Source organism: Perna viridis, chromosome 8 (assembly GCF_037379345.1).
Source record: "Perna viridis isolate PV_CMFRI_1.1 ecotype Kerala chromosome 8, ASM3737934v1, whole genome shotgun sequence".
Taxonomy (NCBI): domain Eukaryota; kingdom Metazoa; phylum Mollusca; class Bivalvia; order Mytilida; family Mytilidae; genus Perna; species Perna viridis.
The window spans coordinates 33,286,664-33,313,222 of NC_142452.1; the positions used below are offsets into that span (position 1 = coordinate 33,286,664).

The window sequence follows — 26,559 nt, forward strand, 5'->3', positions numbered from 1 at the left end:
TATAAAAAAACACCAGTTTGTGATCTCAAATACCATGTATATATGTACATGAAATTATTTAGGAAACGAAATTGAATATCTGCTTCCTGGATCTAATATGAAATCGTCTTATAAACGTAGTACTACCAGATGCATTCTTAATCATGATTTAACCCACACAAATGATATCGTATATGAAGAAAATTCCTTGTAAGGATCTTTGCACACAGTTTTCTTCTTAAACACTAGGTTGGTTCTTCCCGACTTCAATCTAATCTCAAAAGACTTATTTTCACAGACAAATTATCTATATCATCAAAATTTGAGAAAAGTGGACAAAATAAGAAATCTACTACAGGTATATGCACTCATGTTTCAGTGGTAGAATCACTCCTACAGTAGTTGGCTGAAGTCATAACTTGAACGTTTTTTATACATTAGCTTCTACTCATCAAAGCTTTGACTGAATAATAATCCTCATTACTAATGTTTCTTCTCCTAATGAAATGTATATTGTATGTGCAGGTCTTGGTTTCATAAAAAGTTCAAAATTATATTTACATTTATAGAAGAATAACTATATAGCACTGTCGGTCTCTCTGTCCACATCTAGGATAACTGATAAATACTGAGGGATTTAAACAGTTTTTTGTAACACTGTTCATATTCATATTAGTATGCTTCCTTTTCTTTTTGATAGTTTTGTTTCCATTTATTTGTTTCGGAAATATTCAACTTTAAACTATGTAAAGGGGAGGCATTTATAGCTATATTTTAAAAGGTACTAAGTTCAGCCCTGTAAACTTTGATATCATTCACTGTATACATATATGAACTGAAAACCTCCGAACAAGTTTTAAAAAGTACCTTCACAGCAATACAGCTGAATATATATTTTGAACCTTGTTAAAACAAATAAAAGTCCAATAAACAAACTACATAGCCCATAAAGGATTCAGTGTAGACTGGTTTCATTGTACTTGCAAATGTTTATGGCTTAGGGATAATAGGGATGTATTCAATGATATTAACTAAAAAAATGTTGGTAAAAATGTATAAATTGTTAATGGCAAAATGAAACGGATAACACTATATTGTTGGTTTCAGTGATATAAAAAAATTGATGAAAGTCTTGAAGTCTTGCAGGGCATAATCAAAGGGATTACACTTTACTGTGGGTTGTTTTGGTAGGTTTATTGATTTAAAAAAAATTAGCGAAAATCTGAAAATTGTGCATGGCAAAATCAAAGGGGTAATACTGTATGGCTGCTTGCATGTATTTTGGAGGGTGTAAAATTTGGTGATTTTAAGACAAAAAGGCAAACAAGTATATGGAAAATTTTGGAGTTTAGTATTTTGGCAGATGCTGAGTTATGCACTGCATACTTATCCCCAGGGTAAATATTTAGCTGAATTTATTTTGGTATTTTTAGGCAGACTGATAAAATACGCCAAAAATAGCACCCTGTGAAAATTACCAGCTATACAGTATTTTGGAGGTTTAATTTAAGGGAACAAAGGTCCAGTGGGTTGGGTTCCAGATTACACATGATGCCTTATCATTGATTTCTTTTGTGAATGACTTGGAAAAAAATCCTAATTTGATATTTTATGATAACCAAGCCTGACATTTGTGTTGTAAATGAAACATTGAGTTGTTGTTGTACAAGTAACAAGGTGTTGTTATTTTATGTATAGTAATATATCATGTATTTTTATCATGTATTAATACAATGTGATTATTAGTTTTGCTTGCTTATTTAACAAATTGTGGGCAAATTAGTATGGATTCTGGAAGTTTGAATTACTCATACTTTATTTGGCATCTGGCACCACATATTATAATTGGACTATATTTTAGATTAGTAGAAAATATTTTTCGGAAGAAACATAAGATATTTAATGTATATAGTTTGCTTATCTGCGATGTACATGAATTTAAATAGGTAATCATTCCCTCTATAAATGTATGAAAATTGAACATTTAGTCAACACTTGTTGGGGTCCTGAATTGCATAAATAGAGGATTTTTTTACGTAAAGGATTTTTAAGGAGGAGCATGTCAAGAATTCTGTTTAAATTTTAGATTACAAATATACTTTGTAGCGAGTTGGGTTTTTTTTTTCACCTAAATTTAATCAGTCTAGCAATGTAACCCGAAAAAGTTCGGCACATATTGATCCCATATCCTTCCCTATTCTTTCCATTAGTACTTGGACATTATGTACTGTGAAAAAATACATTGATTCCCAAGTTATACAAGAATATGGCTATACTGCAATGATCTTTTCTGTCTGTCTGTCTGTTCACACTTCATATATTTGTTTTCTATTGGACAAAATTGTTTTATATTTAACATGTTTAATACTTGGGTCTTGAACTTTGAACTTTGACTTGAACCATGTCTCCCTTTTTCAAAGTTTCAAAGTTCTGGCATAAAAGCATTTTTGTATTGGTTAATTTGAAGATGAGTTAAATATATAAGCCGTACATTTTTTTCTCTCAAGCATTTCAGTTATTGAAGAAACATGTTTTTTTCTAGACTCTGATGATGAAATCCTTGAACAAAGATCAGATCCTGGTAATGTGTGTTGGATTTCTAAACCACAGAATTATCTGTACCTGTTGCATGTTGATATTTATAAAACTCTTATTTCAGCTCGTCCTCCCAAACCCCTTCTGATTTCCCAATTATGTAAACAGACTCTAGTTACCCAATTACATAAACTGAAGCTTATGCATCCACTCAAACACAAGAAAAGGAAGAAGGAAAAAAAGCGAGGTTGATGGTTCCAGTTAATTTGTTTTCTTTTGCTTTTTTTGATTGTTTACTTACTGATTTTAGGGTTGGTTTGATTTTTTTTAATGGTTTTGATACTTATTTGCTATTATTTGTTTGCAAATGAGTCTTGCTTGTTGGTATTGAAATGTTTCTATAACAACACTGGTAGTGATTTACCTTGCCAAGGAAAAAAAAAAAAAAGTTTTTTTCATGAAATATATTTTTATTGATGAATGATTGATAAAGAAAAAAAACACAAACCTTGCTTTAGCCTGTTACTTAAATTGGAATTTTTGGTATTGAAACATTTTGAAATTGTCATAGGCTTTACACAAATATAGTCTCAAATAGTTGTACACTGTACACAAAAGTTTCTGAAATAGTTGTTCACTGTACTTGGAAGCCTGCTGTTGATGTGTTAAATAAGGGAAGTAACTCATGACATTCCATAACTATATGTTGTTTTTTTTTTATTCCAGGTTCCACCAGAAGCCCACAGCATCATCATCACACTAAACCAGCCAAACCTTTTGCTCCATTAGGTTTGTGGTCTATTCCTGTTTTTTGAAGAAAGATATTTATGTTTATCATTGCCAAAACACTTAATATTTATGGTAGTTTTAAGGATGTTTCATACCTAAAAGCACTTAAAAAGCTATGTTATGTATAGATGGAATGTAAGATAGATGGATGGCCAGATGCAGCTCACAGAATATATTATTCTTTTTCAGACACAGTTGGTATAGCTTTGGTTTTTACCCTTTGACCTTAAAGACCCTCTTCCATGGAAATGCAAGTCACCTGATCACAGTTTTGTTTCCCAATTGGTTGAATACTGATAAATTAGTGGCATTCGAAAAAACTGTATCGAAAATTTAAAATTGTGTTCGAAAAAAAAATTCTATTGAAAATTTTATAAATTGCTTGCCATGTGTTATGTTCTTGGAAGAAATGTAGAAACTTAGAAGTAAAAAGAACAAAAATTAAATGCATTGACTATCTTTTTTTTTTTGAAGATAGTACTTGTTCAAATTTACTTTAAGATGGATTTGATAATTAAACAAAGCTAAAAAAGAAAATGAAAACATCACAACTGTTATTTTTGGCAGGGTTGGGCTTGGGCAAAAAGGCTTATGGAATGTAGAATGTCAGTCTGTCAGGTAGACAGTGGGTGGGTGGGGAAAATATTTTGGTAACATTTTTTTTTAGCAACTTTAAATCACAGCCACTAGATATTTGGTATGCATCTTCAATATGGGGTTCCATATCATGGGATGGGATTTCAGGTCGATCTGTCACACTTCTACTTCTTGTTCAACGACTTTACGGCAACCCAGCCTTTTCTGTCTTTGACTCATTTTTATAATAAATTGATTTGAGCATTAAAATTATATAATATATATTGTTTTAGGGAACAGAAAAGCTCTTGTGGAGAAATCTGGCTTAGTGAAACATGCCACTAATCCCAGAAAGACAAAAGAATCTCACAAACAGTCAGGATCTGATAGTCGATCAGCTTCTAACAGGTAATGAATATAGTTTAATTTTAACCCTGTAAACAAAATCTCAGTCTGTCTAGTGTGACTTATTTTTACTTTCATCTTTGACCAATGTGAATAATAATACTGTATGATTTATTAGAAGTTGAATTTATTATGGATTTTACTTCATGAAATTTCTTCGTAGGTAGTACTTGTAATAGAAAAAATAAATATTTAATTGAATTGAATGTGGCAAAATTTTACTTATCTGAAATTATAAATTGATTTTAAGTACCAAATATGAATTGTCTTCTTCTATATACTAAACCTCACAAGTTGATGATGTACTACACAATAAACTTTTGCTTATCCATTTAAAAACAGCAATGAAGAATGTGATGTTTTTGTCATTGACTAAAGTTTTAATACAATGCAATAAAGAGCAATCAAGGGAACCAAGGTCATAGCGGTAATCAAAAGAATGTAATCCAGGGACAAAGACCAGACATGGAAAACAGACATACACAACAAAGAACTAAAAGTAACTAAAATCATACATACAAAGTAACAAAAGTAAATGAGCAACTCGGACTCCACTAAAAACTGGGAGCATGGACCAGGTGCACAGGTAGGGTTAAATAATAAACCTATTTTCATTTTCTAGTGAAAATCAGCAATTCCTCAAAGAAGTAGTTTCAAGTGTGATGGAAGGTCAAGGGGTCAGCTGGTTGAAATTAGGTCGTGTACGGAGGTTAATGGAGGATGAAAACTATCGTAATTTTGTTGTTAGTAGGATCAACAAGAATCTCGACAAAAAGTTAAATGATGAAACTCAGCACATAGAGGATGTGGTTTGTATTTTATGAAATTATTTTTTTTTACATTTGTACTATATTTTTAATAGGGCTCTCCATAGTGAAGACATATTCCTAGAACATTGTACAATTAATGGATGTATATCATCACAAACAATGTGCAGCGTTTTTTCCAAAATGAACAACTTATATTAATGAATATACTCTGAATCTACATTTTGTTAGTACCTATAGAAAAAATGAATCAGGAAGAGAAGAGTGGATCACCAAAATATGATAATGAGTGCTAAATGACACACATAGATTTATCAAGTATTAGGAATCGATTCAATGCTTAAGTTAAATCTCTAATTATTCTTGGCAGGAATAGTTATATTTTGTCTATTCACAAAAAAATTGAATAGCTTATTTTTTCATTTAGATTTTGTAGATTAATTCTTTTTTGTTGTTTCAGAGCTTAACAAAAACTGTGTTCAAAGGAATGTTGACACTGATGAAGGCTTTAGTACATGGTTTGGAACATACGTACCAAAACCATGGACTTGGTGGCATGGCAAGTGCTTTCATGTTGTTTGAGATTGCCCATACACATTATTGGATCAAAGATGCGACTGGAAAGTTACCATCCAGTAGTCGAAGTGATACCAGTATAACACCGGATGTAAGTTTATAACCAAGATATAGCACTGGTTTTATTGAATGTTGCCAGGACGAAACATAAAATTTTACCCTGTTTTAAAGCTGTTAAAATATGCTATGCTGTCTTACAAGAAATATCAAAATATTTGGTAACAATAACAATTTTTAAGATATCTATCTAACTTCAATCAGGGCTTAGTAAATGGGGCTATTAGGGATATACTGTTATTGTTGTTATTTTGACAGTGTATTTATTTTTACAAATTTCAAAAGAAAATATTTGCGAAGATAAGTAGACCCATGGTAAGCTTTAGCCAGTGACTTTCCTACTGTTTTAGGGACTTTGGACTATGAGGGCAAGAATTTTTATACAGTATTTTGAAAGTGTTTCTTATTAAAATCTTTGATAAAAGACCATTGCAGATTACACGGTATTGAAGTCCTTTAGGTGATCTCTGGATGACAAATTTGGTATGGTAGAGTGAAGCGAGGATTTTGTGCATCTCATAAATTTCCATGTCGATGTTCTTATCTTCATATAATATTACAAGTCAAAGTTTAGAATTTCACTGCCGAAATTTTAAAAAATTTTGATCATATTTCTCTTTAGAAATATGGCCCATTTTCGGCCCCAAAAAAGGTTGGGAAATCATTGACATTAGCATATGGTTACATTCAACATAACACAAACTTGTATCTGGCAAAAAAAAAAAAAAAAAAAAAAAATGGTAAAATAAGTACAATTATAGGTACATATACCATTTAAGGAGGTTGACTTAGGGTAAGGGTCACATCTCTTTCAAATCATAGGAACGTTTGTATTCACCATTTTACATTAATCACATGTAAGCATCAGAACAACATGGACTAATTTCATTCCGATTCAAAGGAAAGCTTGAAAGGCTGTGGTGAAATTGACTATGACACAAACATATTACTGATTTCAAGAGTTATGTCCCTTACTCTAGGTCTACCTCCTTAATTAATTGTAACTTGATATGTGTCCTCCGATTAAATTGAAAAAATCATTTGTAGATGTTCATGTATTGTATGAATTCAATGGTTTTACGCTACGTTGATAAACAAAGTGGTATATGCATGTGTATGTGACATTGATATCACAATTGACCTTATTTATTGAGGGTGAAGACAAAATTCCTTGTTGTTTGACCTTGGGTATGATCAATTCAAGGTCAGTTAGAGGTAATTTCTGTTCTCTCACATGTTTTATTATTAATGGGTAAGTTGATAGGCTATTCCATTGTGGAAAATAGTTTGATCAGTTTTCATTGACAGTTATGGGTATTTCTCATGATTGTCTTTCTTAGATTAGGTTAAACTTTTACCTTTGAAAAACTCTTATGCATGTGGTGAATATCAGCCTTCGTAATAGGGCTATAGATTACCAGAATCTTGGAACAAAAATACTCCTTTGTAAACTTAATTTTGAATGGGATAGCCATGGGTTACTTTTTTACTAATTCAAAATAATTTCTTCTTGTTTTGGCAGTTTAAACACTGTTTAATTTTCTGTATCCTAATATGAAGTTGATTAATTTTGCATGTGTACTAAATTTGACTTGTTGAAATTTAACAGCTAGAGAATTTTAACAACAATGTAAGTTTGGAATTTGAATTTTACATGTTAAGTTTGACATGCACTCTTTTTACCTACTAGTCCAGCATGTTTTGATTATGTCAGTTATTTAAGGCAGGTTCAAAGATTTTGAAAAATTAAGTTCATGTTTGATTTTTTTTTTAATGTTTGTTTTTTCTACGGGCATATTATGGTACGGTATACCACTGTCTGTCCATCTGTTTGTCGACTAGGCAAACTATAACTCTGACATGTTTTGAAATTGAGCAATGATATAGGAAAAATTGCCCAAAAAGAATTTTCATGATTTCATACTATTAAAAAATGAAGTAAATAGATATTTGTTGGCAGTGGAAAGATATGGATTTGTACAATATACAATTTTGCAAAGATAAGGTGTGGATGAGTATTTTCAGATATTTATTTTCCTTTGAATGATATTGCTTCTTTATATAATGCCATCTATGTAAACTTTATTTTCATGTTTTACATAATGGTACAATTCCAAGGAATTATATTGAATTTTAATGTTAGCCTGTGTATTGCATGGCAGTTAACCTGGAATGATATTTATACTAACCTTTTCCTCCCATATTCTAGATGAACTCTCCGTATGGAAGTCGTGAAAGTTTAGCTTCCAAGAATGATGACTCACCACAAAAACAGGACAATTCTAGTATGCATGATGAGCACTCCATTGCATCAGTTGGTATGAAACCTTTTACTAACATACATATGCTTAAAACTGTACAGAGAATCTCAGAACTTGTATCGATAAAGAATATCATGGGGTATTTGCTAGCACTCTTCAAAGAAGAAATGGTCATACAAAGGTAGTGTAACCTGTTTAAACCAAACCCCTTTGGACTGAGAGATTTGTTTTGTGAAGGCAGATGTTCGGTTTAAGCAGGTTCAAGACATATTGAAATTGATGTGAAGGGACTTCAAAACATATTCCATTTACACAGGTTTCTGATTTATACAGGGTTTGGTTAAGAGAGGTTTCACTCTTGGTAATAAACTTCTTTGGATGTAAACTTTACTTAATGCCACTTATTTTAATAATTATGAAAGTTTCATGCTGTTGACAAATTCTGAGATTTATCGGACTGCTAATTGGAAACTGGGAAGTTTAACATGCAATATTTTTAGCTATTAAATGTATAGAAATTTGTTTGAAAATTCTTCACATTGACCATTTGAGAAACTTTTGTCAAAGCAAAACAAAATATCACTGTCTATTTAAGCTTAAAAATGTACTCAAAACACCTCGACAAAATGTTATAAAGACCCACATGTTATTTGATCAGAACTCCTTGGACTTTAAAAAAAAAAAAAACCTTCTTATGGTTGAGATAAAACAAAGCATTCTCAGTTGACCCCAGAACTGTTTGACTGATAAAATTACCAATATTTGGAATATCTTTAGCTGGCTCCCACAGATTAAATTAATCCTGTGCAGGTCCGGGAGTTAAAAGAATAGGCCTGCAGTAGCACTAAGCTTGTCGTAAAAGGCGACTAAATAGTGCTCAGAACCCTAGCTTGGGGCTAGGGCGCTCTGCTTACAGAGCAACTGGGATGTGTGCCCCAGGTGGTGGAATGGGGTACCCCTGGCGTGTTACATGCTGGGGTTGTCAGGCTATAATACGGAAAACCTGACCGCAAACCATAGTGGTGCACCGTGTTGGGAAAGATGCCACGTTCCTCGCACGTTAAAGAACCCTACTGTGGTATTCTCCCGGAGTAGGAACCATAGGGCTCCGTCACAGGAGGCTAAATTGCCCGACCCTACCCACCTCTCCCTATTTCCAGTGGTGATCAAAATTTATCGACCCCATTGTCCTTGTGTCCCATCCCATTTTTATTTCATCTTCATTTCATTTTCATTTTATCATCAATTTCATGTTCATCGTCTGAATATAGCTGAAATATTTCTGCTCTGACGTTAAACCCCAACAAACAAACAGATTAAATTATTCTACATCAAATTTAGCAAAAATAGTAAAAGACAGGAAATCCATTTTATTTAAAAGTAAACCTACTGAATGCTTCACTGGCACGTAACACAAACGTATTCCTCATGTTAGGTTTTGATAACATGCATCTCATTTATACAGAATCATTAAAATGAGTTCTTAAGTAGCTGTCTTTGTAAGAATCATGCAAAATTTGAAAAATGTGATACACCCCAAAAAAGACTACATATTTTTATTTTTGTAATTATATTATTTTATGGGTCTATACTATGAAATGTGTAATTATTCATTCAAATCTGCCTGCTCTTCAGAGATAATCAACATTGAAAATCCAGTTGATTCTATTGTATTTGGGCGTCATTTACAGAGTTATCTCCCTTAATTTTGAATTTTGCAGTGCATTCTATATAATTTTTACCTCCTATGAGCACGGGTTATATAAAAAACCACATGTTAATTTCTGTTTACAATGACATTTCAAACAAGATATCAAAAATAAAAATATGTAGGCTTTTTACCCATGAATCACATTTTGCATGATCCTTAGCTGGAGTGCTACTTAAGTTGTTTATTTTTTTCTTTTTATAACCCCAATACAAAGACTTCTAAATATACTATTTCGTTATCAGAGTGTTTGTTGATATTGAACGACATTGGGTTGGATTTTTCACTAATAAATTTTCGTACCTACCTGTCAAGATGTAATCTAATTTTTATACCAATTTTCCTGAATGATTACCATTGAATTTAGATTTTTCCTCAACAAACTTTAGTATTGTGATCAATGTAGTCCCTGCCTTTGGTTTTCCTGCTTATTTTGCAGACGTCCTGCTTTCTCCTTATATATGTTGCTGAACTTGTTCTGGCCTAATCTTTTTTTCGTGTGGTGGCTATTTTCATATTTTTTGTAAGAATTTATATATTTTTTGTTTTATAAAAAGAGAAGCATTTTAAAGTTATATTTTTACATTGAGCTTATTTGGTAATTTCTCATCATTATTTATTGTTTTTGCATGTGTTTTAACATTTTGATGTATTTTACTAAATTTTGATCAAAAGATAAAGAAAAAAAGAATTACGAGAACAAACTGATGTAGAAAGACATTCCAGTATCAGTCTTCAGGGTGAAATTTTTATCCTCAGACCAAATCTGTATTTTGAAAATTGTTTATTTACATGTAGATATTACAGGCCCACCATCATTTTTACTATCATCAGGCTTTGAACTTCTGGTTTATCATGAAGACTGCTGTTAACTTGGAATGTAGATTTATTATCACCTTTTAAATATTTCATTTACTACACAGGTTCTGTAGATGTTCTATCTCCTCGTCATAAAGGTTGGTTTTGCTTTCATTAAGAAGATTAGCATCAGCTAGTAATTCATACTTGTACATCATTCTTAACTAACTCTTGACTGAAACTAAGGCCATGTCTTGCTAAATTTCTTGGTTCACACACCTTTCTTTTTTGTAAAACTGCATGTATTTGCAGCACCTAATTTTTTTTTAAAGTACATGTTTACCATACAAGGAATGAAACAAATAAGAATTTTACTTCGCCAATTTCACTTTAGTTGACTTGAAAAGTGCAATCAGTTTAGGTCATAACAATGAGAAAATGAAAGATTAACCAACATGATCAATATATTTTGGTTATTTTTTTCTGCATATATACACTTTCATCTTTGTTGCAATATATGTATGTAAAGTTTTAAACTTCTGTTGAATATTGTGAAACATGCAGAGCAAAATGGCTTTAGTTTCATGTCTTTAGTCATGTGATGTGATTGTCCAATCAGTGACATGTATGATACTTGATTGACAGGACGTTGTGAGTTATACCCTGGTGGTTATAAAGGTTGGTGGTCTGATCACCATACTATGTCTTCTCATCACTCTGACTTATCTACTGGGTCCACTGATTCAGGCAAGTATTGGTTGTCTACCTTGGTGTTATGCCATCTACAGGTGAAAGTAGGCGGAACCCTGCACTGAGCCTTTTGAGGAAGTATGTAAGATCATTAGTACCAGTTCCTGGGGATTAAGTGCCTGTGACCAGTTTTTTTGATTTGCCAAAATTTCATTGTTCCATAAAGTCTTTGACTCATGAATTTTTCTTGACCCTTTATCAGTAAAAAAACAAAAAAACAACAAAAAACGGAAAACAACATTTTGATGAAAATTTGAATGGTGATTTGCCTGATGCACAAAAAACACAAATACCTGTTTTGTCTGAAAATTTGCATTTTATCATATATCATTTTTCAGTTGTTTTAAGATTAAGAATTATATTTTTTCTTCAAGATCTTAACGTGGTTTAAAAGAAAGTATTAGGCAAAGTTAGCAGATACAATATAAAATAAATAAATTTAAAGAGGCTCAAAGCTGGCAATGTCTATGAACTCCTGTGATGTCATTATGACAATGCAGATCCAAGGAACTTTGAATGCTCTAGGTTGGGAAACTCATCTTCATCTATCCTGTGTTTCTTTGGTAAACTTCAAGTATATTTTTAATAAGTGTGAAAGTGTAGAATGTACCTCATTATGAAAATATGTAAACGTGTATACAGTAGCAGTCTGTCCCAAAAACTTTTTAAGCTACTTGCCCATTTTTTTTTAATTTCAGCAACTTTCTAATATAAGTTAGCTAATTTCATTGAATTTCCACTAACCCAAATCAGTTTTAACTGAACTCTAGCACAAGGCTAGTGGGGGAAAGACACAGACTGCATGAATAGAATGAGAGAATTTGAAATCTGTACTCCTGCCATTAACATTCATTTATAGCTCAATGGGTGATTCTTGCAGTAATACCAATTATAGACATGTATAATATCATGGTTAGAAGTCATTATTTACTAGTTTTATGTTTAAATAAACTATAACCTTCAAGCATGTTAAATTTAGCATTCTTTTTGGAAGCTTGAATTTGTTTCCATTCAAGAATTGAAAATGAACACATGAAAGAAAAGGTACAAAACTCCATGATCTTGGATCTGCATACCTGTTAGCACTATAGGATGACCATGTTTGTTAGAACTGTTCATAGTTAGGACATTATACTCAACAATTTATCCCTTAGTTAGGATTATAATTACCATTGCTTGCCAGTTTGAGTTTATTCATAGTGTTCTGTTGCTAATAAATTTCTTTTCATTTACCTCATTCATTAGAGAACTTGGCTTCATTATAGTTACCTTATTCATAAGTTAATGGATGTGCAAGCATTATTTGTTTTGTCCAATGTTGTATTTATTGCTTTGTTGTTTCGCTTTTTTTTCATTTACATTTCTTTTAATTTTATTCTGAACCATAGTATGCTGTGTATCATTTTTTGTTTTTGTTTCTTTTCAGTGCATGCAGCTGAATGAAAATTGTATTATTAATTTTAAGAAGCTGTCTTTGTAAGAATCATGCAAAATATGAAAAAAGTGATACACCCCAAAAAAGGCTACATATTTTTATTTTTGTAATTAGATTGTTTTATGGGTCTATATTATGAAATGTGTTATTATTCATTCAAAACTGCCTGCTCTTAGGAGATAATCAACATTGAAAATCCAATAGATTCTATTGTATTTGAGCGTCATTTACAGAGTTATCTCCCTTCATTTTGAAATCTACAGTGCATTCTATACAATTGTTATCTCCTATGAGCACGGGTTGTATGAAACACCAAATGTTAATTTCTGTTTACTAAAGCATTTTAAACAAGATATTAAAAATAAAAATATGTAGGCTTTCTAACCATGTATCACATTTTGCATGATTCTTATGTGGAGTGCTACTTAAATGCATATTAATATAACATATATTCTGAACTATATTTTTTTCTTTCAGTGAATGTTTTATACTCATTCCAATAATTACCTATCAAATTTCTCTGTAAACATGTTTTATGTATCATGTATATGAAGAGAATTGTTACTAGTTATAAATTTGTTTTAAGTAGCTGTCTTTGTAAGAATCATGCAAAATCTGAAAAATGTGATACACCCCAAAAAAGGCTACATATTTTTATTTTTGTAATTAAGTTGTTTTATGGGTCTATTCTTTAAAATGTGTAATTATTCATTCAAATCTGCCTGCTTTTAGGGGATAATCAACATTGAAAATCCAGTAGATTCTATTGTATTTGAGTGTCATTTACAGAGTTATCTCCCTTAATTTTGAAATCTACAGTGCATTCTATATAATTTTTATCTCCTAAGAGCACGGGTTGTATGAAAAACCACATGTTAATTTCTGTTCACTATGACATTTCAAACAAAATATCAAAAATAAAAATATGTAGGCTTTTTACCCATGAATCACATTTTGCATGATCCTTAACTGGAGTGCTACTTAAGTATTGCAGATTTTTGTGGTTTATAGAATATTAGCTTCTAATTTAGGATTGTCAGTTTTTTCTAAATTCTTTCAAAAAACATTTTAGGTATACATGAAAATGTATTATACAGAGGGAATTTTTTCTTCGGTACACCCACATACATTGTACTAGTATTAATTGTGCTATTTTTTGTCTGTTCCAAAGATAGAGAAACAAAATTGTTTTGAAAAAATAATTACAAATCATTCAAATTTTGAACAACTTGGATTTGAGTAATTCTAAATTGCTTATCTTCTGTTTGATTTCTGTTATGTTTAGATTAGCAGTTCTAATTTCATCAGCATTTATTTGGGGGAGATTTTTTAGATGCTCTGAAAGGTAATTTTTGCGAAAGAGTTTGATTTTGTTCTCACTTTGATAATTGTTTCTATGTTTACATTTTTATTGATAATTTCAGGATCTCCTGTAATTGTCAATGGAGAGGAATTTGAAAACATTGAAATTAGGAAAATTAATGATGGAGGCTCAACAAATAAACAAATTGTCGACCAGAATAGAAATACTCCAAAATCCTTACCAGTACAACAACAGTGTGATATCATAGTGACAAAAACTGACACTACTGACTTAAAATCTCCAACTGACGTTTTACATCATATTGTCCGTAACAAGGAGTTGATAAATCAGCAGGGTATGGATAAAAGATGTAGCATAGACTCAGAAGTATCAGAAGCAAATACACTGATAAGTTCCAGTTCTGAAACAGATGGTGATGGAGTACGAAGGAGAAAGAGAATAAATCATCATTCTATCCGAGGAGCCATGTCTGACAGTGAAATGGAGATGTCAGGGGTTTGTTTTCTTATTACTCATTCTTCTGATCTGCTTATAATGATTTAGGCATTTAAATTTCAATATGTGTTCATTTGTTTGTCTGTCTGTCATTTTCTGGATTTGGCTTAAATCATGTAGATTGGACATAGCACAATGTAACTTGCTAACATGATAATCATGATAAATAGTAATTTGAGTTGAAGTACCAGGAAAAGTATCTAACATATCGAGGATAAATCAACTCATTCTCTCAATTCTATTGTATGGTGAAAAATTTGGATTTTCGTTGCATGGTTATATGTACAATAAGGATGAAGCATCAGAGACATTCTATAGATGATGTAGTAGATGCTCTGAATCAAAATTCACTCAAAATCTTTCTGTTGGAAGTGATGATATCTTAAATGACGCTTGCAGTTAGGAAGTGAGTGATTGAATTTTTAATGCTGATGCGTATAGGAAGTCTCACATATTCTACATCATCAACAAAGTCAAATATCATTTTACTACAAATACCAGTAGCTCTATCCTTCATAGGCAAATGCTGAAATAATATTAATGTAATGCATCATTTTATATTACTTCATGTGTATTTCTATGTTATCTATTTACAGATTGTAAGCTACAACAAGAGAAGCCGATCTCCTAGTGTCTGGAGTAATAAGAGTTCTCTTAGTGCAGGGTATCGCTACCATGAGGGAAAAGTCATCAGTACCTCCCCGGTCCCACATGGTCCTGACACTGGCAGAATGTACCTATTTGAGGGTCTTCAGGGTATGTAGTCTTTCTGTTCTTAGTGGTTTTGATTTGGTTGATTTTAATGTGAGATGAATGTATAATTTTCTCAAAAGTGCAGATCTGAATACAGAATAGACTAATGTTACCTAAAAATAATGCATCTGAATACCAAAAAAAAAAAATTGTTTGTTTGGTGGGTTTTTCTACACCATGAATCACCTTACTATAGGCAGTGTCTGAATTTTATATGGACTGGTACTGAATAGTTAGAATTCAGGTTGGCATATATTAAGTCTTAATATGAATAAGGTAACATTCAACATAACAATGACAAATACGTGTATATAATGATTTGACAGATATATGTATTGCAAAATCCATAGAGATTGTATTTATGTAGACTGGATTCTCTCCCTTAGAATGTTTATCTAGAAATTTTTTTCTTTCAGGTAAAGACCGCTCTAGACTATGGGACCAGATGCAGTTTTGGGAGGATGTATATTTAGATGCAGTGGCCCAGGAGAGGGATATCATTGGTATGGACCAAGGCCCTGGAGAAATGATGGAAAGGTAAAAAAATTAATACCGTATAGTAGGAAATTTTTTGTGAGGTTCTTATTTTTTATGCTTTCATGAGGTCCAGGGAATAATGAAAATAAAAGCCAACCAAATTTAAGAACAGATATTCAAGTTATCTTACATTGACTGATTCTATGGACCTGAAAAATAAATACCGTTCAAATTTTGATATCCTGATTCATAGAGCAAATCACATAATTTGGAACCTGAGATAATTACCTGCTATTTGGTACATTCTGTAAAGAATGTTTTATGAGATAGATGGAAATCATTTCTTTTTGCATTGAAATGAAATTTGGTCCCAATTTGATGTGTTCTAATGCTCCCTTGTCTGATTTATGAAATATATGTAGAAGTTAAAATTTAATCATAATACCTCTGTTGTGAAGAAATATTATAAAGTCAAAACCCATCATCTTTTCTAGATACAATTCCTTAGGACATTCAGAAAGGAAGAGGTTGGAACAAGATGAAGATCGATTAATGTCTGTGATTCTTTATAATGTGGTTGCGTTCATGATCATGATGAGGGTACATAAACAGGAAGTGAGGAAGAAGATAAGGAGGCTGCTGGGAAAATCTCATATTGGGTTGTCATACAGTCAGGAGATTAATTTCTTATTGGATAATATTCCTAATTTGGTAAGTTTAAAGCTGAATTTACTCACGCATTGGTTCCTAATAGAAAGCACTGTTGTAAGATATAAAATAAGGGCCCGATGTGTTATGATAAGGAAGCATGCTATTGGTTATGGAAATCTTGTCACATGACTCACTGGTTTCACAAGAATAGATTTAAGTCTACCATTTAAATGCATGGATATTTCATATGTATTTGTCATTAAAAGTGAGTTTATTCAAATTTTAAAAGCCAGAAATCTTTCTTTTGAAAAAAAAAAAAATATATAAATTTATTTTGCGAGATGAAAATGTTAAGAAAGGCAATAAATAGAATATTTTGCATTGTAATGCAGTGCTCTGAGTTCCTGAAGGTAAACAGTGAAATGCAGATCAGTTTTTGGATTTCAATAAGTTCTACATTGAAAATTCTGGTATGGAAAAGAAAACTAAAACAAGAATTACAATCCCTATAATTCGCTTTCCAAGGCTATGCACTATGCAGAAGACCATCCCATCAACAAACTCAGAACTGCAATATCCTTCGAAAGGACAAAAGCATTCCATGTGCTTGTTCCATATCAAGTTCATACATATTTTGATGTCATGTAATGTCAGTGTATGGTTTTCTTTAGCATATTTTTCAGTTATATTGGTATATAACTTATGATTTGACATGAATCTATTCTATAGTTTCTATTTCTAATTCAGCATGGCAATGATATTGACCTGAAGCCAGTAGGCAGTAGATTTATGCAGAAACAGTCCTTCACAGTACATTGGGGGACAGACAATACTGGGGATATGCTGTTTATGGAGGTAAGGGACAATAAGTGCTCATTCTCACCACATTTAGGTGTAAGAAGAACTTATGATCCTTTTTAGAGTAACAAACAATTGTTAATGGGGATAAGGCAAGAACAATTATGCTAATTGAGTTTGACACATACAATATTGAGGATATTCTAACAGATGTAGCAGCATTGAAATGTAACTGCTCTACACAGTTGACTTGTCAGTGCATTTGTTTCTTAGTGGAGCTACAGAATATTGATCGATAGATTGTTATTTAACCTCTTAAGGCAGATATTTCATGCATTTCAGGACCGGAATGTTTGATCTTCAAAATATATTTGGTTATGGTTAGTAGGTTTTCATGGAGAAGTTATCGGTATTCAATTCATCTGATATCACTTTCATCCAAATTACAGAAATTTGATTTAATCTCCTTGTATAGAACAATTGTCTCCTTTAATTATACCTGAGCTCATTAGTAAGGGGCAGGGCTATATTGCAACCACTTTGTCCATCCATCTGTTTTTAACACTTTTCTCTAACAGACTTCTCAGTTTCTATTGGAGGGAATGCTTGGATTATTTGTTATATTGCTTTTGCATGTTACCTTGTACTATGTCTCCTCTTTCCATTTTTACAGAAGTGGTTAAGTGAGTAAATTTTAAGCTTGACATTTTGCTGTAGCTCATTAAAACTCCATTAATGTATTCATTGTAGGTGTGTGATGACTGTATAATCCTGAGAAGTGTAACCAGTGCAATATGTGATAGATGGTGGTATGAGAAACTCGTTAATATGACTTACTGTCCTAAAACTAAGGTTCTCTGTCTATGGAGAAAACATGGGGAGAAAGTACAGCTTAATCAGTTCTATACTAAAAAAGTAGGTATTTTTAATGAAGCCTTAAAAGAATTACAACTAATTAATATTTAAGTGTCAGTCCCTGTAAGAATCAGGCAGTGGGGGAAATATGGTATGAAAAATCCCATCATTTTGATAATGTAATTTGACTATTTGCATCATCGGAATCAAGGAAAACAGACAAGATTTTCCATATCATGCTGGACCATTGAGTTACAATTTCATTGAAACACACTAAAAATGAACATTTCAATGGAAGATAACCTCATTTTTCTAAGATTCTATCAAAAAATTTCTGAGCAAAGCCAATGATGCAGAGATCAAACAATGGTCTTTTCAAATAGAGAAAGTATCCTTGAGTGATATTATAGTGTCAGATGTGTGGGTTTTGACATGCATGTTTCTGATTTTTCCCATTTGCCTGATTCTTACAAATGCTTACACTTAAGACCCTTTGTACTTGTATGAACAAAGCCTATTATCACACAACTATAGAAAAGTAAAAAATTAAAGTTCTATTGATGAATATGATTGCTTCATGTGACAAAGAAATTGAATTGAAGTTTCATCTTACACACTGTATATTTTCATCTGTAATATACATGATATAAGAGAGTGAACAGGTTTCATAAAATTTAAATTTCACTTTGATTTTACTTTCAATTCTTAGCTTTGTTACGAATAGAGGATGTATTTTACAATACAAATTTTACAGTTTTATTTTTTTTACATTTCTATTTGAATTATAACAGAGTTCATTATTTACTTTTACATATTACGGTAGAAATGTTTTTGATAACATTCAGTTGTCTGGGATTTGTTTCTTCTGGAACTTTAAAACAGCTACTTTTGTAAGATAAATATCATTAATTTTAAACAATTTTTACTTTAGTGTAGAGAACTGTACTTCTGTGTGAAGGAAGCTATGGAAAAAGCTGCTGCTAGAAATAATGGCAAAGTACCAGGCAAGTCACTTTTTTCTCCCATTCTTGGTTAAAAGTGCAAACGACCTTTTAATTACCAAGTGGTGGTTAAATTTCTGTGTGCAGTTTCATTGGAGAAGCTGTTTTCTTTAAGTCCATTCATTTTCTCCCCTCTCTATAGTAAAATTAAGATTTTAACATGCTTGCTAAAGCTTGAAATTTTAATTTTCCTATCTGCAGTGGAGAAATAATTCTACCCGGACTTGACTTTTTATGAGCAACTCGGCGGGTGTTTCTAGAAAAGCAGAGGACGCTTACCCTACCGGTGCACCTGGTCCATGCTCCCAGTTTTTAGTGGAGTCCGAGTTGCTCATTTACTTTTGTTACTTTGTATGTATGATTTAATTACTTTATGTTCTTTGTTGTGTATTACTTTTCCACGTCTGGTCTTTGTCCCTGGATTACAGTCTTTTGATTACCGCTATAAACTTGGTTCCCTTGATTACTCTTTTAAACCCAACTTTACTAAAGAAGAATTGATTTATACTCAGTTAGATACTTTCTTTAAGTATTTGAGAACAGAGATATCTGAGATTTTTTATAATTTTACATTTAAAAAAGAAATTACTTTTTATGCTTTCTTAATGTACAGTCTTTCAGAAATTTTCGAAAAAAGAGTACAGTTTAATGTTTTCAAAGGGTAAATTGGGATTCTTCTAGACAGATTTTTTTTTATAACATACTCATTTTGCTATTATTTGTGTGGCTTTTATATCCATGCCTAACCATAGCCCCCCCCCCCCCCCCCTCAGGTGTATTGAATTACTTGTCTGTCTGTCTGTTCTTCTGACATCAGTACTTCATTCCATATGATACTTTATATACTTCTCTACAAATCTTTTTCTAAATTTTAAGATGATGTTCAAATATGGTTTTTATTGCAATAACTCTTCAGTGAATATGTCTGTGTTGTTGCTTAAAATTAAGAGATAAGGGGAGTATATGCGAAATCACAAAATCATCTTTTTTTCAAGTTTTAACATCTCCAGTCTCTGCTTTGTTTAGCCACTGAACTTGGAGGTGAATTTCCAGTCCAAGATTTAAAATCCGGCCAGGGAGGACTACTCCAAGTCTGTATGGAGGGCATTGGCTTGTTACTGGCCAATAGCAAGGTAAGAAACACAATAATCAAAATCTCACCCATTCACACAGTTGTCCCACTTTCTTGAAATCATTATTTCAAATACAACTATAAACTGTTTAAATAGAATAAAAACTGAAAGGTCTATTCATAATTCGTATTCTTGGTTCAATATATTCATATCTCAGGATTAATTCTGTTTTAATCAGATAAAGTGCTATAGCTTTGAGGTGTGGTTTTGATTTACAATATTTATTGCAACTGTGTGGAAGTAGCCTAGTAGTGCCCTTGTATACCATATAGTGGGTATTTTTGGCAAGGTGCTGATTTTGGCTTTTTGTAGCCATAGGCCTGAAACCACCCAAATAAATTCTTGGAAATATTTTCTATGAGTTATAATATTTAGTGCAACACTTAGCATCCATGCAAAATTAGTATCAGCTTAATTCTTTGCATACTTTTTTGCCTCAAAATAGCCAAAATTTACACTTGCCAAAATAACCTGCCATACAGTATGTTGATCTCATTTGCACAAATACTATATAATGTATATGTTTGTGACAACCACTTCAACCCACTGCTACTTGTGTGAAAGCTAAATTTCACCATACTTTTCAGTGTGCAAGAATGTTCAGTTAGTTTAGAGACCTCTATACATGTTTTGTATTCATTAGGTTGTCTCCCCTTTTCATAAGTCATTGCAGAAATAATTTTTTATTGTATTGTTAAATGATTGTTAAATTTTCTACATTTGTACATGATTAATTAAGCTTATAGTTATGATTTAAGTACTTCTCCTTCTAAGAATCAGGCAAATTGTGTAGAAGGGGTGGCTCACGAAGGGAAAAAAAACTTCGAGATTTTATTGCATTAACCAAGTATTTATTCCCTATAACCTCCAAAAATAAAAAAAATTGATTGAAAAATTTGCGTTTTTTAAGATTTTGATAGGTTAAATTTAGTTGAAATGCACTATGTAAAAATGGCTGAGAAATTTTCCCTCACTTCTTCCTTTATAAGCAGTAAAAAAATATCTATGTCACAGATGCTTCAGGATAAATTTAAATAGCTTTTCAGTTGTTTTCTGGATGTATTGAGCATGTTTGAGACAAAAAAAGACCAAATTGAGAAATTTGATGTGCCACCCATTGCCTATGGTCCTTTTCACAAAAATTTGTAAGAGTAAAATTAGTCGTAAGTTATGACGTCACAATACTTTTATTGACTATGACGTCTTAACTTACAACTAATTTTACTCTTACGATTTTTTGTGAAAAGGACCCCTGATTCTTACGCAGAATGGTACTTAAATAATCAGTAAATAAATCAACCAATGTTTTCTAAATGAAAAGGAAGAAAAATACCCAAAAAAATAAAAGTAGGACCAAGTTATTTAAGCATGATCGATGGTCTTATTGGACAGGATTAGCCTATGTCATGGTAGCAAATAGAATGTAGGGAATGCTATGTTTATATAATCTGTGTTAAATTCAGCAACTAATGTCATATACTAGTGTAGCACCATCTACATTGTATGTTACAACAATCTCAGTCTTAAATTTGAATTTAGAACCTTAGAACAAGTTTAGTATTTCCTGTTACTGACTTTTTACAATTAAAATTCATAATCAAGCTTGGATTAATGTGGGGTGGAATGGTTGTATGCCCCGGCCCGGGCTCCTTAAACTTGGGGAAATTTTTTTTTTGCAAGAGGTCGTGTCATAATCTTCACCATTCTGCTCCAAAAATATTCTTGCCTGTCTTCACATAACCTTCTATTAACATCCCTTAATATGAAATTCTTTATCTGCCTCTTAATAATAAAATGTCAGCCTTAAAGTCAGTACCATCGAATCATTTTTGAGCAGTACATGTATTGTTATATCCCAACTCATTGAGGTCAATGATATCAGAATCACCTTGTCTGTCTGTCTGTTTGTCATTCCATCTGTCCAATTGTTTTTGCAATTATCTTTGCTCTCAATGGGTGGATTGATTTCAAATTTATAATGTGGCTCTGTGTAGATAGGGCATACATTGTAAGTGAATGAAATTGTTGTCTGAAATTAATTTCTTGTACAAGTAGGGGTATACCTAAAATAACAATGAATGCAACTTTATGCTCAAGTATTGGTTTTTAAAGATTCCCTTATATGAACCAGAACTCTGTAGTTCAAATGACAGAAATATTAGTTATTATTCACTAATTGCTATAACGTTGGTTCCCTTGATTACTCTTTGTTATTGAAAATTTTAGAAGGTGTTAATGAAGGATATTGACCATGATTTAAGTGAGGTATTTAGCACTTAAATGTCTAAGTTTAACGAAAGTTTGTTTACAATAAAGTGTGATCTATGAATCATGCATTGTTTCAACCCGCAAATAAATTCAAAGGTTAATCGTTTGTAATGATGCCCTTTATAATTCTGTAAATGCTGTAACTACTATTGTGTCTACACAGCTAACACATGTTTTGCCATAAAGGTGCCTTAATCTTTTGTCTGTTGTGAGAAAGTTCAGACAGGAAAGGTCTGTACATGTTTTTGTTTGATGTCTTAGAAAGTAAAATAATTGAAGATTTCACAGATGTTTTTAGAGACATTTTGTATGCCACCACCACTTTCCATCTTCTATACATAGTTTTTATGACTATTTTTCAAGACCTTGCAGATATTTTGGATAACTTTCTTCTGATTTTTTAGCTTACCTGGCAGAGTGCCATGTGAGCTATTGCCATCACTTGGCATCCGTCGTCGTCCATCGTCATCGTTAACAATTTTTCAAAACTCTTCTCCTCTGACACTACTTGACCAATTGAAATCAAACTTGATATGAATGTTCTTTGGGGTATCCTGCATAGAATATTTGTTGGGATTTTTGAATGGTTGAAAAACATGGCCGCTGTTACTTATAATAGAACATAGGGGTCAGACAGTAGTTTTTTGCATATATCTCCAAAGTCATTAGGTTTAGCCAAATTCTGACAGGGTGAAAGTTTTTAGCATGATAAGATCAATCTGTGGTCAAATTTTCATTATAATCTGTTTAGCCATGTGGGAGTTATTGCCCTTTTTCAATGTTTTTTTTTTGCCATATGTAATGTTATTTCTTTAAAAAATCTTCTCTTCTAACACTACTTGACCAATTGGAACCAAACTTTGTATGAATGTGGGTATTGAGCATATAACTGATGTGGGGATTTTAAATCTGTCGAAAAAACATGGCTATCATTACTAGAAATAGAACAAAGGGGTAAGACAGTAGTTTTTCGCATATATCTCCAAAACCGTGAAGTTTAGCAAAATTATTTCTATAGCTGAAATTACCCTCATTATAAGGCCTTCAAAATTTTTCAGGGATCAAAGTTGCCAGGTGATTTCTTATAAGAGTTATTGTCCTTGAACGATGAAAAAATGATGTGTTTTTTTTTTTTAACAGTTTTCAGCCAATATCTTGAAAACTATAATAGAAAGATTCTTTCTATTGCTGAAATGATCCTTATGATGGTCCTACCAAAGTCTTCTTGAGTCAAAAATATTGTTGGATAACTCCTTGTTAAATTTATTGCCCTTAAAAGATAAACTTTAACCTGATGAGCGATTCAGGCTCCTGGGAGCCTCTTGTTATGAGCAACTCGGCAGGTGTTTCTAGAAAAGCAGAGGACGCTTACCCTACTGGTGTACCTGATCCATGCTCTTAGAGTCTGTGTTGCTCATTTACTTTTGTTGCGTTGTATTTGATATTTTGGTTATTTTATGATCTTTGTTGTGTATGTCTGTTTTCCTTGTCTGGTCTCCCTGGTTTACATTCTTTTGATTTTTGCTAGAATCTTGGTTCACTTGATTACTCTGTCTTTTAATTTGAGCAGATATTTGCTGTCTGTATCAAATCTAAGGTATACTGTGATATTTCATTATTTTACTGTTTATTTAATTCTGGTTTTTGTTTGTGACTGTAACCTGATAAGTTCAATTTTTTTCCCTGTTCCACTTTCTTTTAAATATATTAGGTGCTCTTGACTAGTGTACAGCCTTTTTTGAATATTTTTTAAATTCTGAATTAACATCAATTGAAGCCACCCCCACTTCATTTATCAATTTGTAAAAATGGAAATACAGTCGAACCTTGTTAAGTCGAAATGGAAGGGACCAGGCAAAGATGCTGAGTTATCCGAGGTTCAAGTCATCAAAAGTCGAGTATAATCCGGAAATAGTTTGGTCAATGATTTTTTTTTTCTGTATTTACATCATTTATTGTGCTTGTACATGTACATGTACTCACTTTACACAGTACTTCGTGAGGTCTTGCATTTCATGTCAGAGGATACTGTTTTGTGTCTTGTATGTCATATTTTAAATACTTAACGGCAATTAGTGTTTTGGTAAATTTCCATCTTATTTTTTTTTTCTACATTGAAAACTTCATGTGTATATGGAATGCTGCTTTTATTGACTCACATTCGGGTATATCGTCAAACCATGTGCTCTTCATTACTTTGATAAACTTTCAGATTCACAAGCGAAACAAATGTAATAATTAAATAACATACTAACTATCGTCTGTTTGATGTTTACTTTTAATGTTCAGATACCAATACAATTCATCTGTAATTTTTTATTATTATGAAAAGCCTTGCTAATAGTTTGTAATTAAGTTTGTAAAAAAAACACTTTGATCATGGTTTGTAATTAAGCAATCAGTTTTCTGACTAATTAGTTGACTTTGACACATCAGGGTTAATTAACCTCAAAAATCTATGGAGGGGACTGATTTAAAATCTCAAGTTTTGCGAGATTTGGATTCTGAGTTCCAGTCATCCAAAGTAAAAATGTATTGGAGTAAGGGGAGTTTTGCTGAGACTTTGAAATTAGTTCGAGTAATCCAAGATTTTGACTCTTCCTAGTTTGACACATTGAGGTTCGACTGTAATGTATTTTTTAGGTACACCTAAACCTTTTCTCCTTATATAAGGCTATATATCAGACCTTTTGAAATATAATTAACACATCTGTTGCCACAAAAGTCACATATTCTTTTGATCTCGTATGCAAGAAAAGTCACACATGAAAGATCAATACTCAATACTTCTTTATTCAAGAACAAGTAATAGTTGAAGAGTTCATAAATAGTCTCAATGCATCAAGGTTTTTCTTCTTATAATATTAATTGATGATACAATTTCACTTATGCTTAATGAGTTCTTTGATTTTAGAACTAGTAGTCAGGTTTCATCTTGTCTGTCCGTCTGTCCCAACATCCCCTGCAGTTATTGCAACCCTCAACAAATGGAGAGACTTCAAATTTGGTATTTGGCTTTATGTAGATGGGGAATAAGTTATAAACAATTTCTATTTCTGTGCTGTATCCATTTTCTGTTTTGCAGAATTGCCGTTTAAGTAGGGATGTACTACGACATCAATGCATATTTCTTTAGTCCCTACCAACTTAGTGATGAATGGGAAATTAAATTGCTTTTCTTAGTCAGTCTTTTCTGTAATGGTTTTTTTTCTTTTATGTTTTTTTTGTAACTCTAGTAGATATTAAGGCAATGTTTTGTATTAGAGTGTGTTATCGAAAATTTGGATCTCCTTCAATGTTTTTTGACGAAAATTTTGTAATGCTTCTGTGAGATACTGTAGAAGCATTATTGTTTGTTGAGTATCAATTTTCATGGTTTTAGTTGATTTGATAAACTGCAATTCAAGAATCTACAAACAAAAATTTTTTCCTGTAATCATGAAAAACGGTACTTAAATAAATGACTTTCACAGTACTTAAATGATTTTTGGTATGTGAGCTTGTATTGCTTGGTTATAGATAATGTTTTTGTTTTGTCATGCTTTTCTAAAGTTTCTTTGTCTTTAAAAAGATGTTGTTTTTTTTTACATAATGAGGGTATACCCAGCACGACAACACATGCAACTTCATGTTTTAACTTGCTGAGTGTTATTAAAAATCAAGCATAATATTGTTTTGTTTGGGAATTTTTGTTTAAATAACATTAATGCAGATTATCACTGATCAACCTGGTTTGCTCAATGGAAACTAACCAATCAGAAAGCTTGTTACAAATCAACTTACATATTCTGCTGATCATGAAAAGATCCTTATATTGAAATGATTTTGCACAGGCTTGAAAAAAAAAGTTTGAGCTACGACAAATTCTTGAGAGTTAGGTATGGTCCTTGAAGTCAGCTCAGAATCTGTTTGGATATTTATGTGCCCTGTGATATATAAATGCAGTAGAATATAATGTAGGTCTGTGAAATGTATATACAATAAAATATAACATAGCCCTGTGAAATATATGTATGATAGAATATAAAGTAGGCCTGTGAAAAATATGTATACAATAGAATATAGCATAGCCCTGTGATGTACATATACAATACAATATAAAGTAAGCCTATGAAATGTATATATAATATAATATAATATAACGTAGCCATGCTTGACTGTTAGTATA

General features: G+C 32.0%; 1 protein-coding gene across 16 annotated transcripts in view; it reads left to right on the forward strand.

Moving 5' to 3' along the window:
• Nucleotides 1-26,559, forward strand: part of LOC148610302 (MAP kinase-activating death domain protein-like) — a 79,355-nt gene that overhangs the window by 39,845 nt on the left and 12,951 nt on the right. For 4 of the 16 annotated variants that reach the window (XM_088542652.1, XM_088542654.1, XM_088542657.1 and 1 more), the window contains 16 exons: nucleotides 2,639-2,761; nucleotides 3,241-3,303; nucleotides 4,173-4,287; nucleotides 4,907-5,093; nucleotides 5,512-5,718; nucleotides 7,294-7,314; nucleotides 7,894-8,002; nucleotides 11,097-11,198; nucleotides 14,061-14,455; nucleotides 15,052-15,211; nucleotides 15,625-15,745; nucleotides 16,180-16,396; nucleotides 17,084-17,191; nucleotides 17,885-18,049; nucleotides 18,921-18,993; nucleotides 20,017-20,123. In XM_088542652.1, coding sequence (XP_088398778.1) covers nucleotides 2,639-2,761; nucleotides 3,241-3,303; nucleotides 4,173-4,287; nucleotides 4,907-5,093; nucleotides 5,512-5,718; nucleotides 7,294-7,314; nucleotides 7,894-8,002; nucleotides 11,097-11,198; nucleotides 14,061-14,455; nucleotides 15,052-15,211; nucleotides 15,625-15,745; nucleotides 16,180-16,396; nucleotides 17,084-17,191; nucleotides 17,885-18,049; nucleotides 18,921-18,993; nucleotides 20,017-20,123 — 2,273 coding nt within the window. Of the gene's footprint in view, nucleotides 1-277; nucleotides 338-2,521; nucleotides 2,561-2,638; nucleotides 2,762-3,240; nucleotides 3,304-4,172; nucleotides 4,288-4,906; nucleotides 5,094-5,511; nucleotides 5,719-7,293; nucleotides 7,315-7,893; nucleotides 8,003-10,576; nucleotides 10,610-11,096; nucleotides 11,199-14,060; nucleotides 14,456-15,051; nucleotides 15,212-15,624; nucleotides 15,746-16,179; nucleotides 16,397-17,083; nucleotides 17,192-17,884; nucleotides 18,050-18,920; nucleotides 18,994-20,016; nucleotides 20,124-26,559 lie in introns of all 16 variants that reach the window. The other 12 variants (XM_088542659.1, XM_088542668.1, XM_088542669.1 and 9 more) reach the window with 9 other exon arrangements.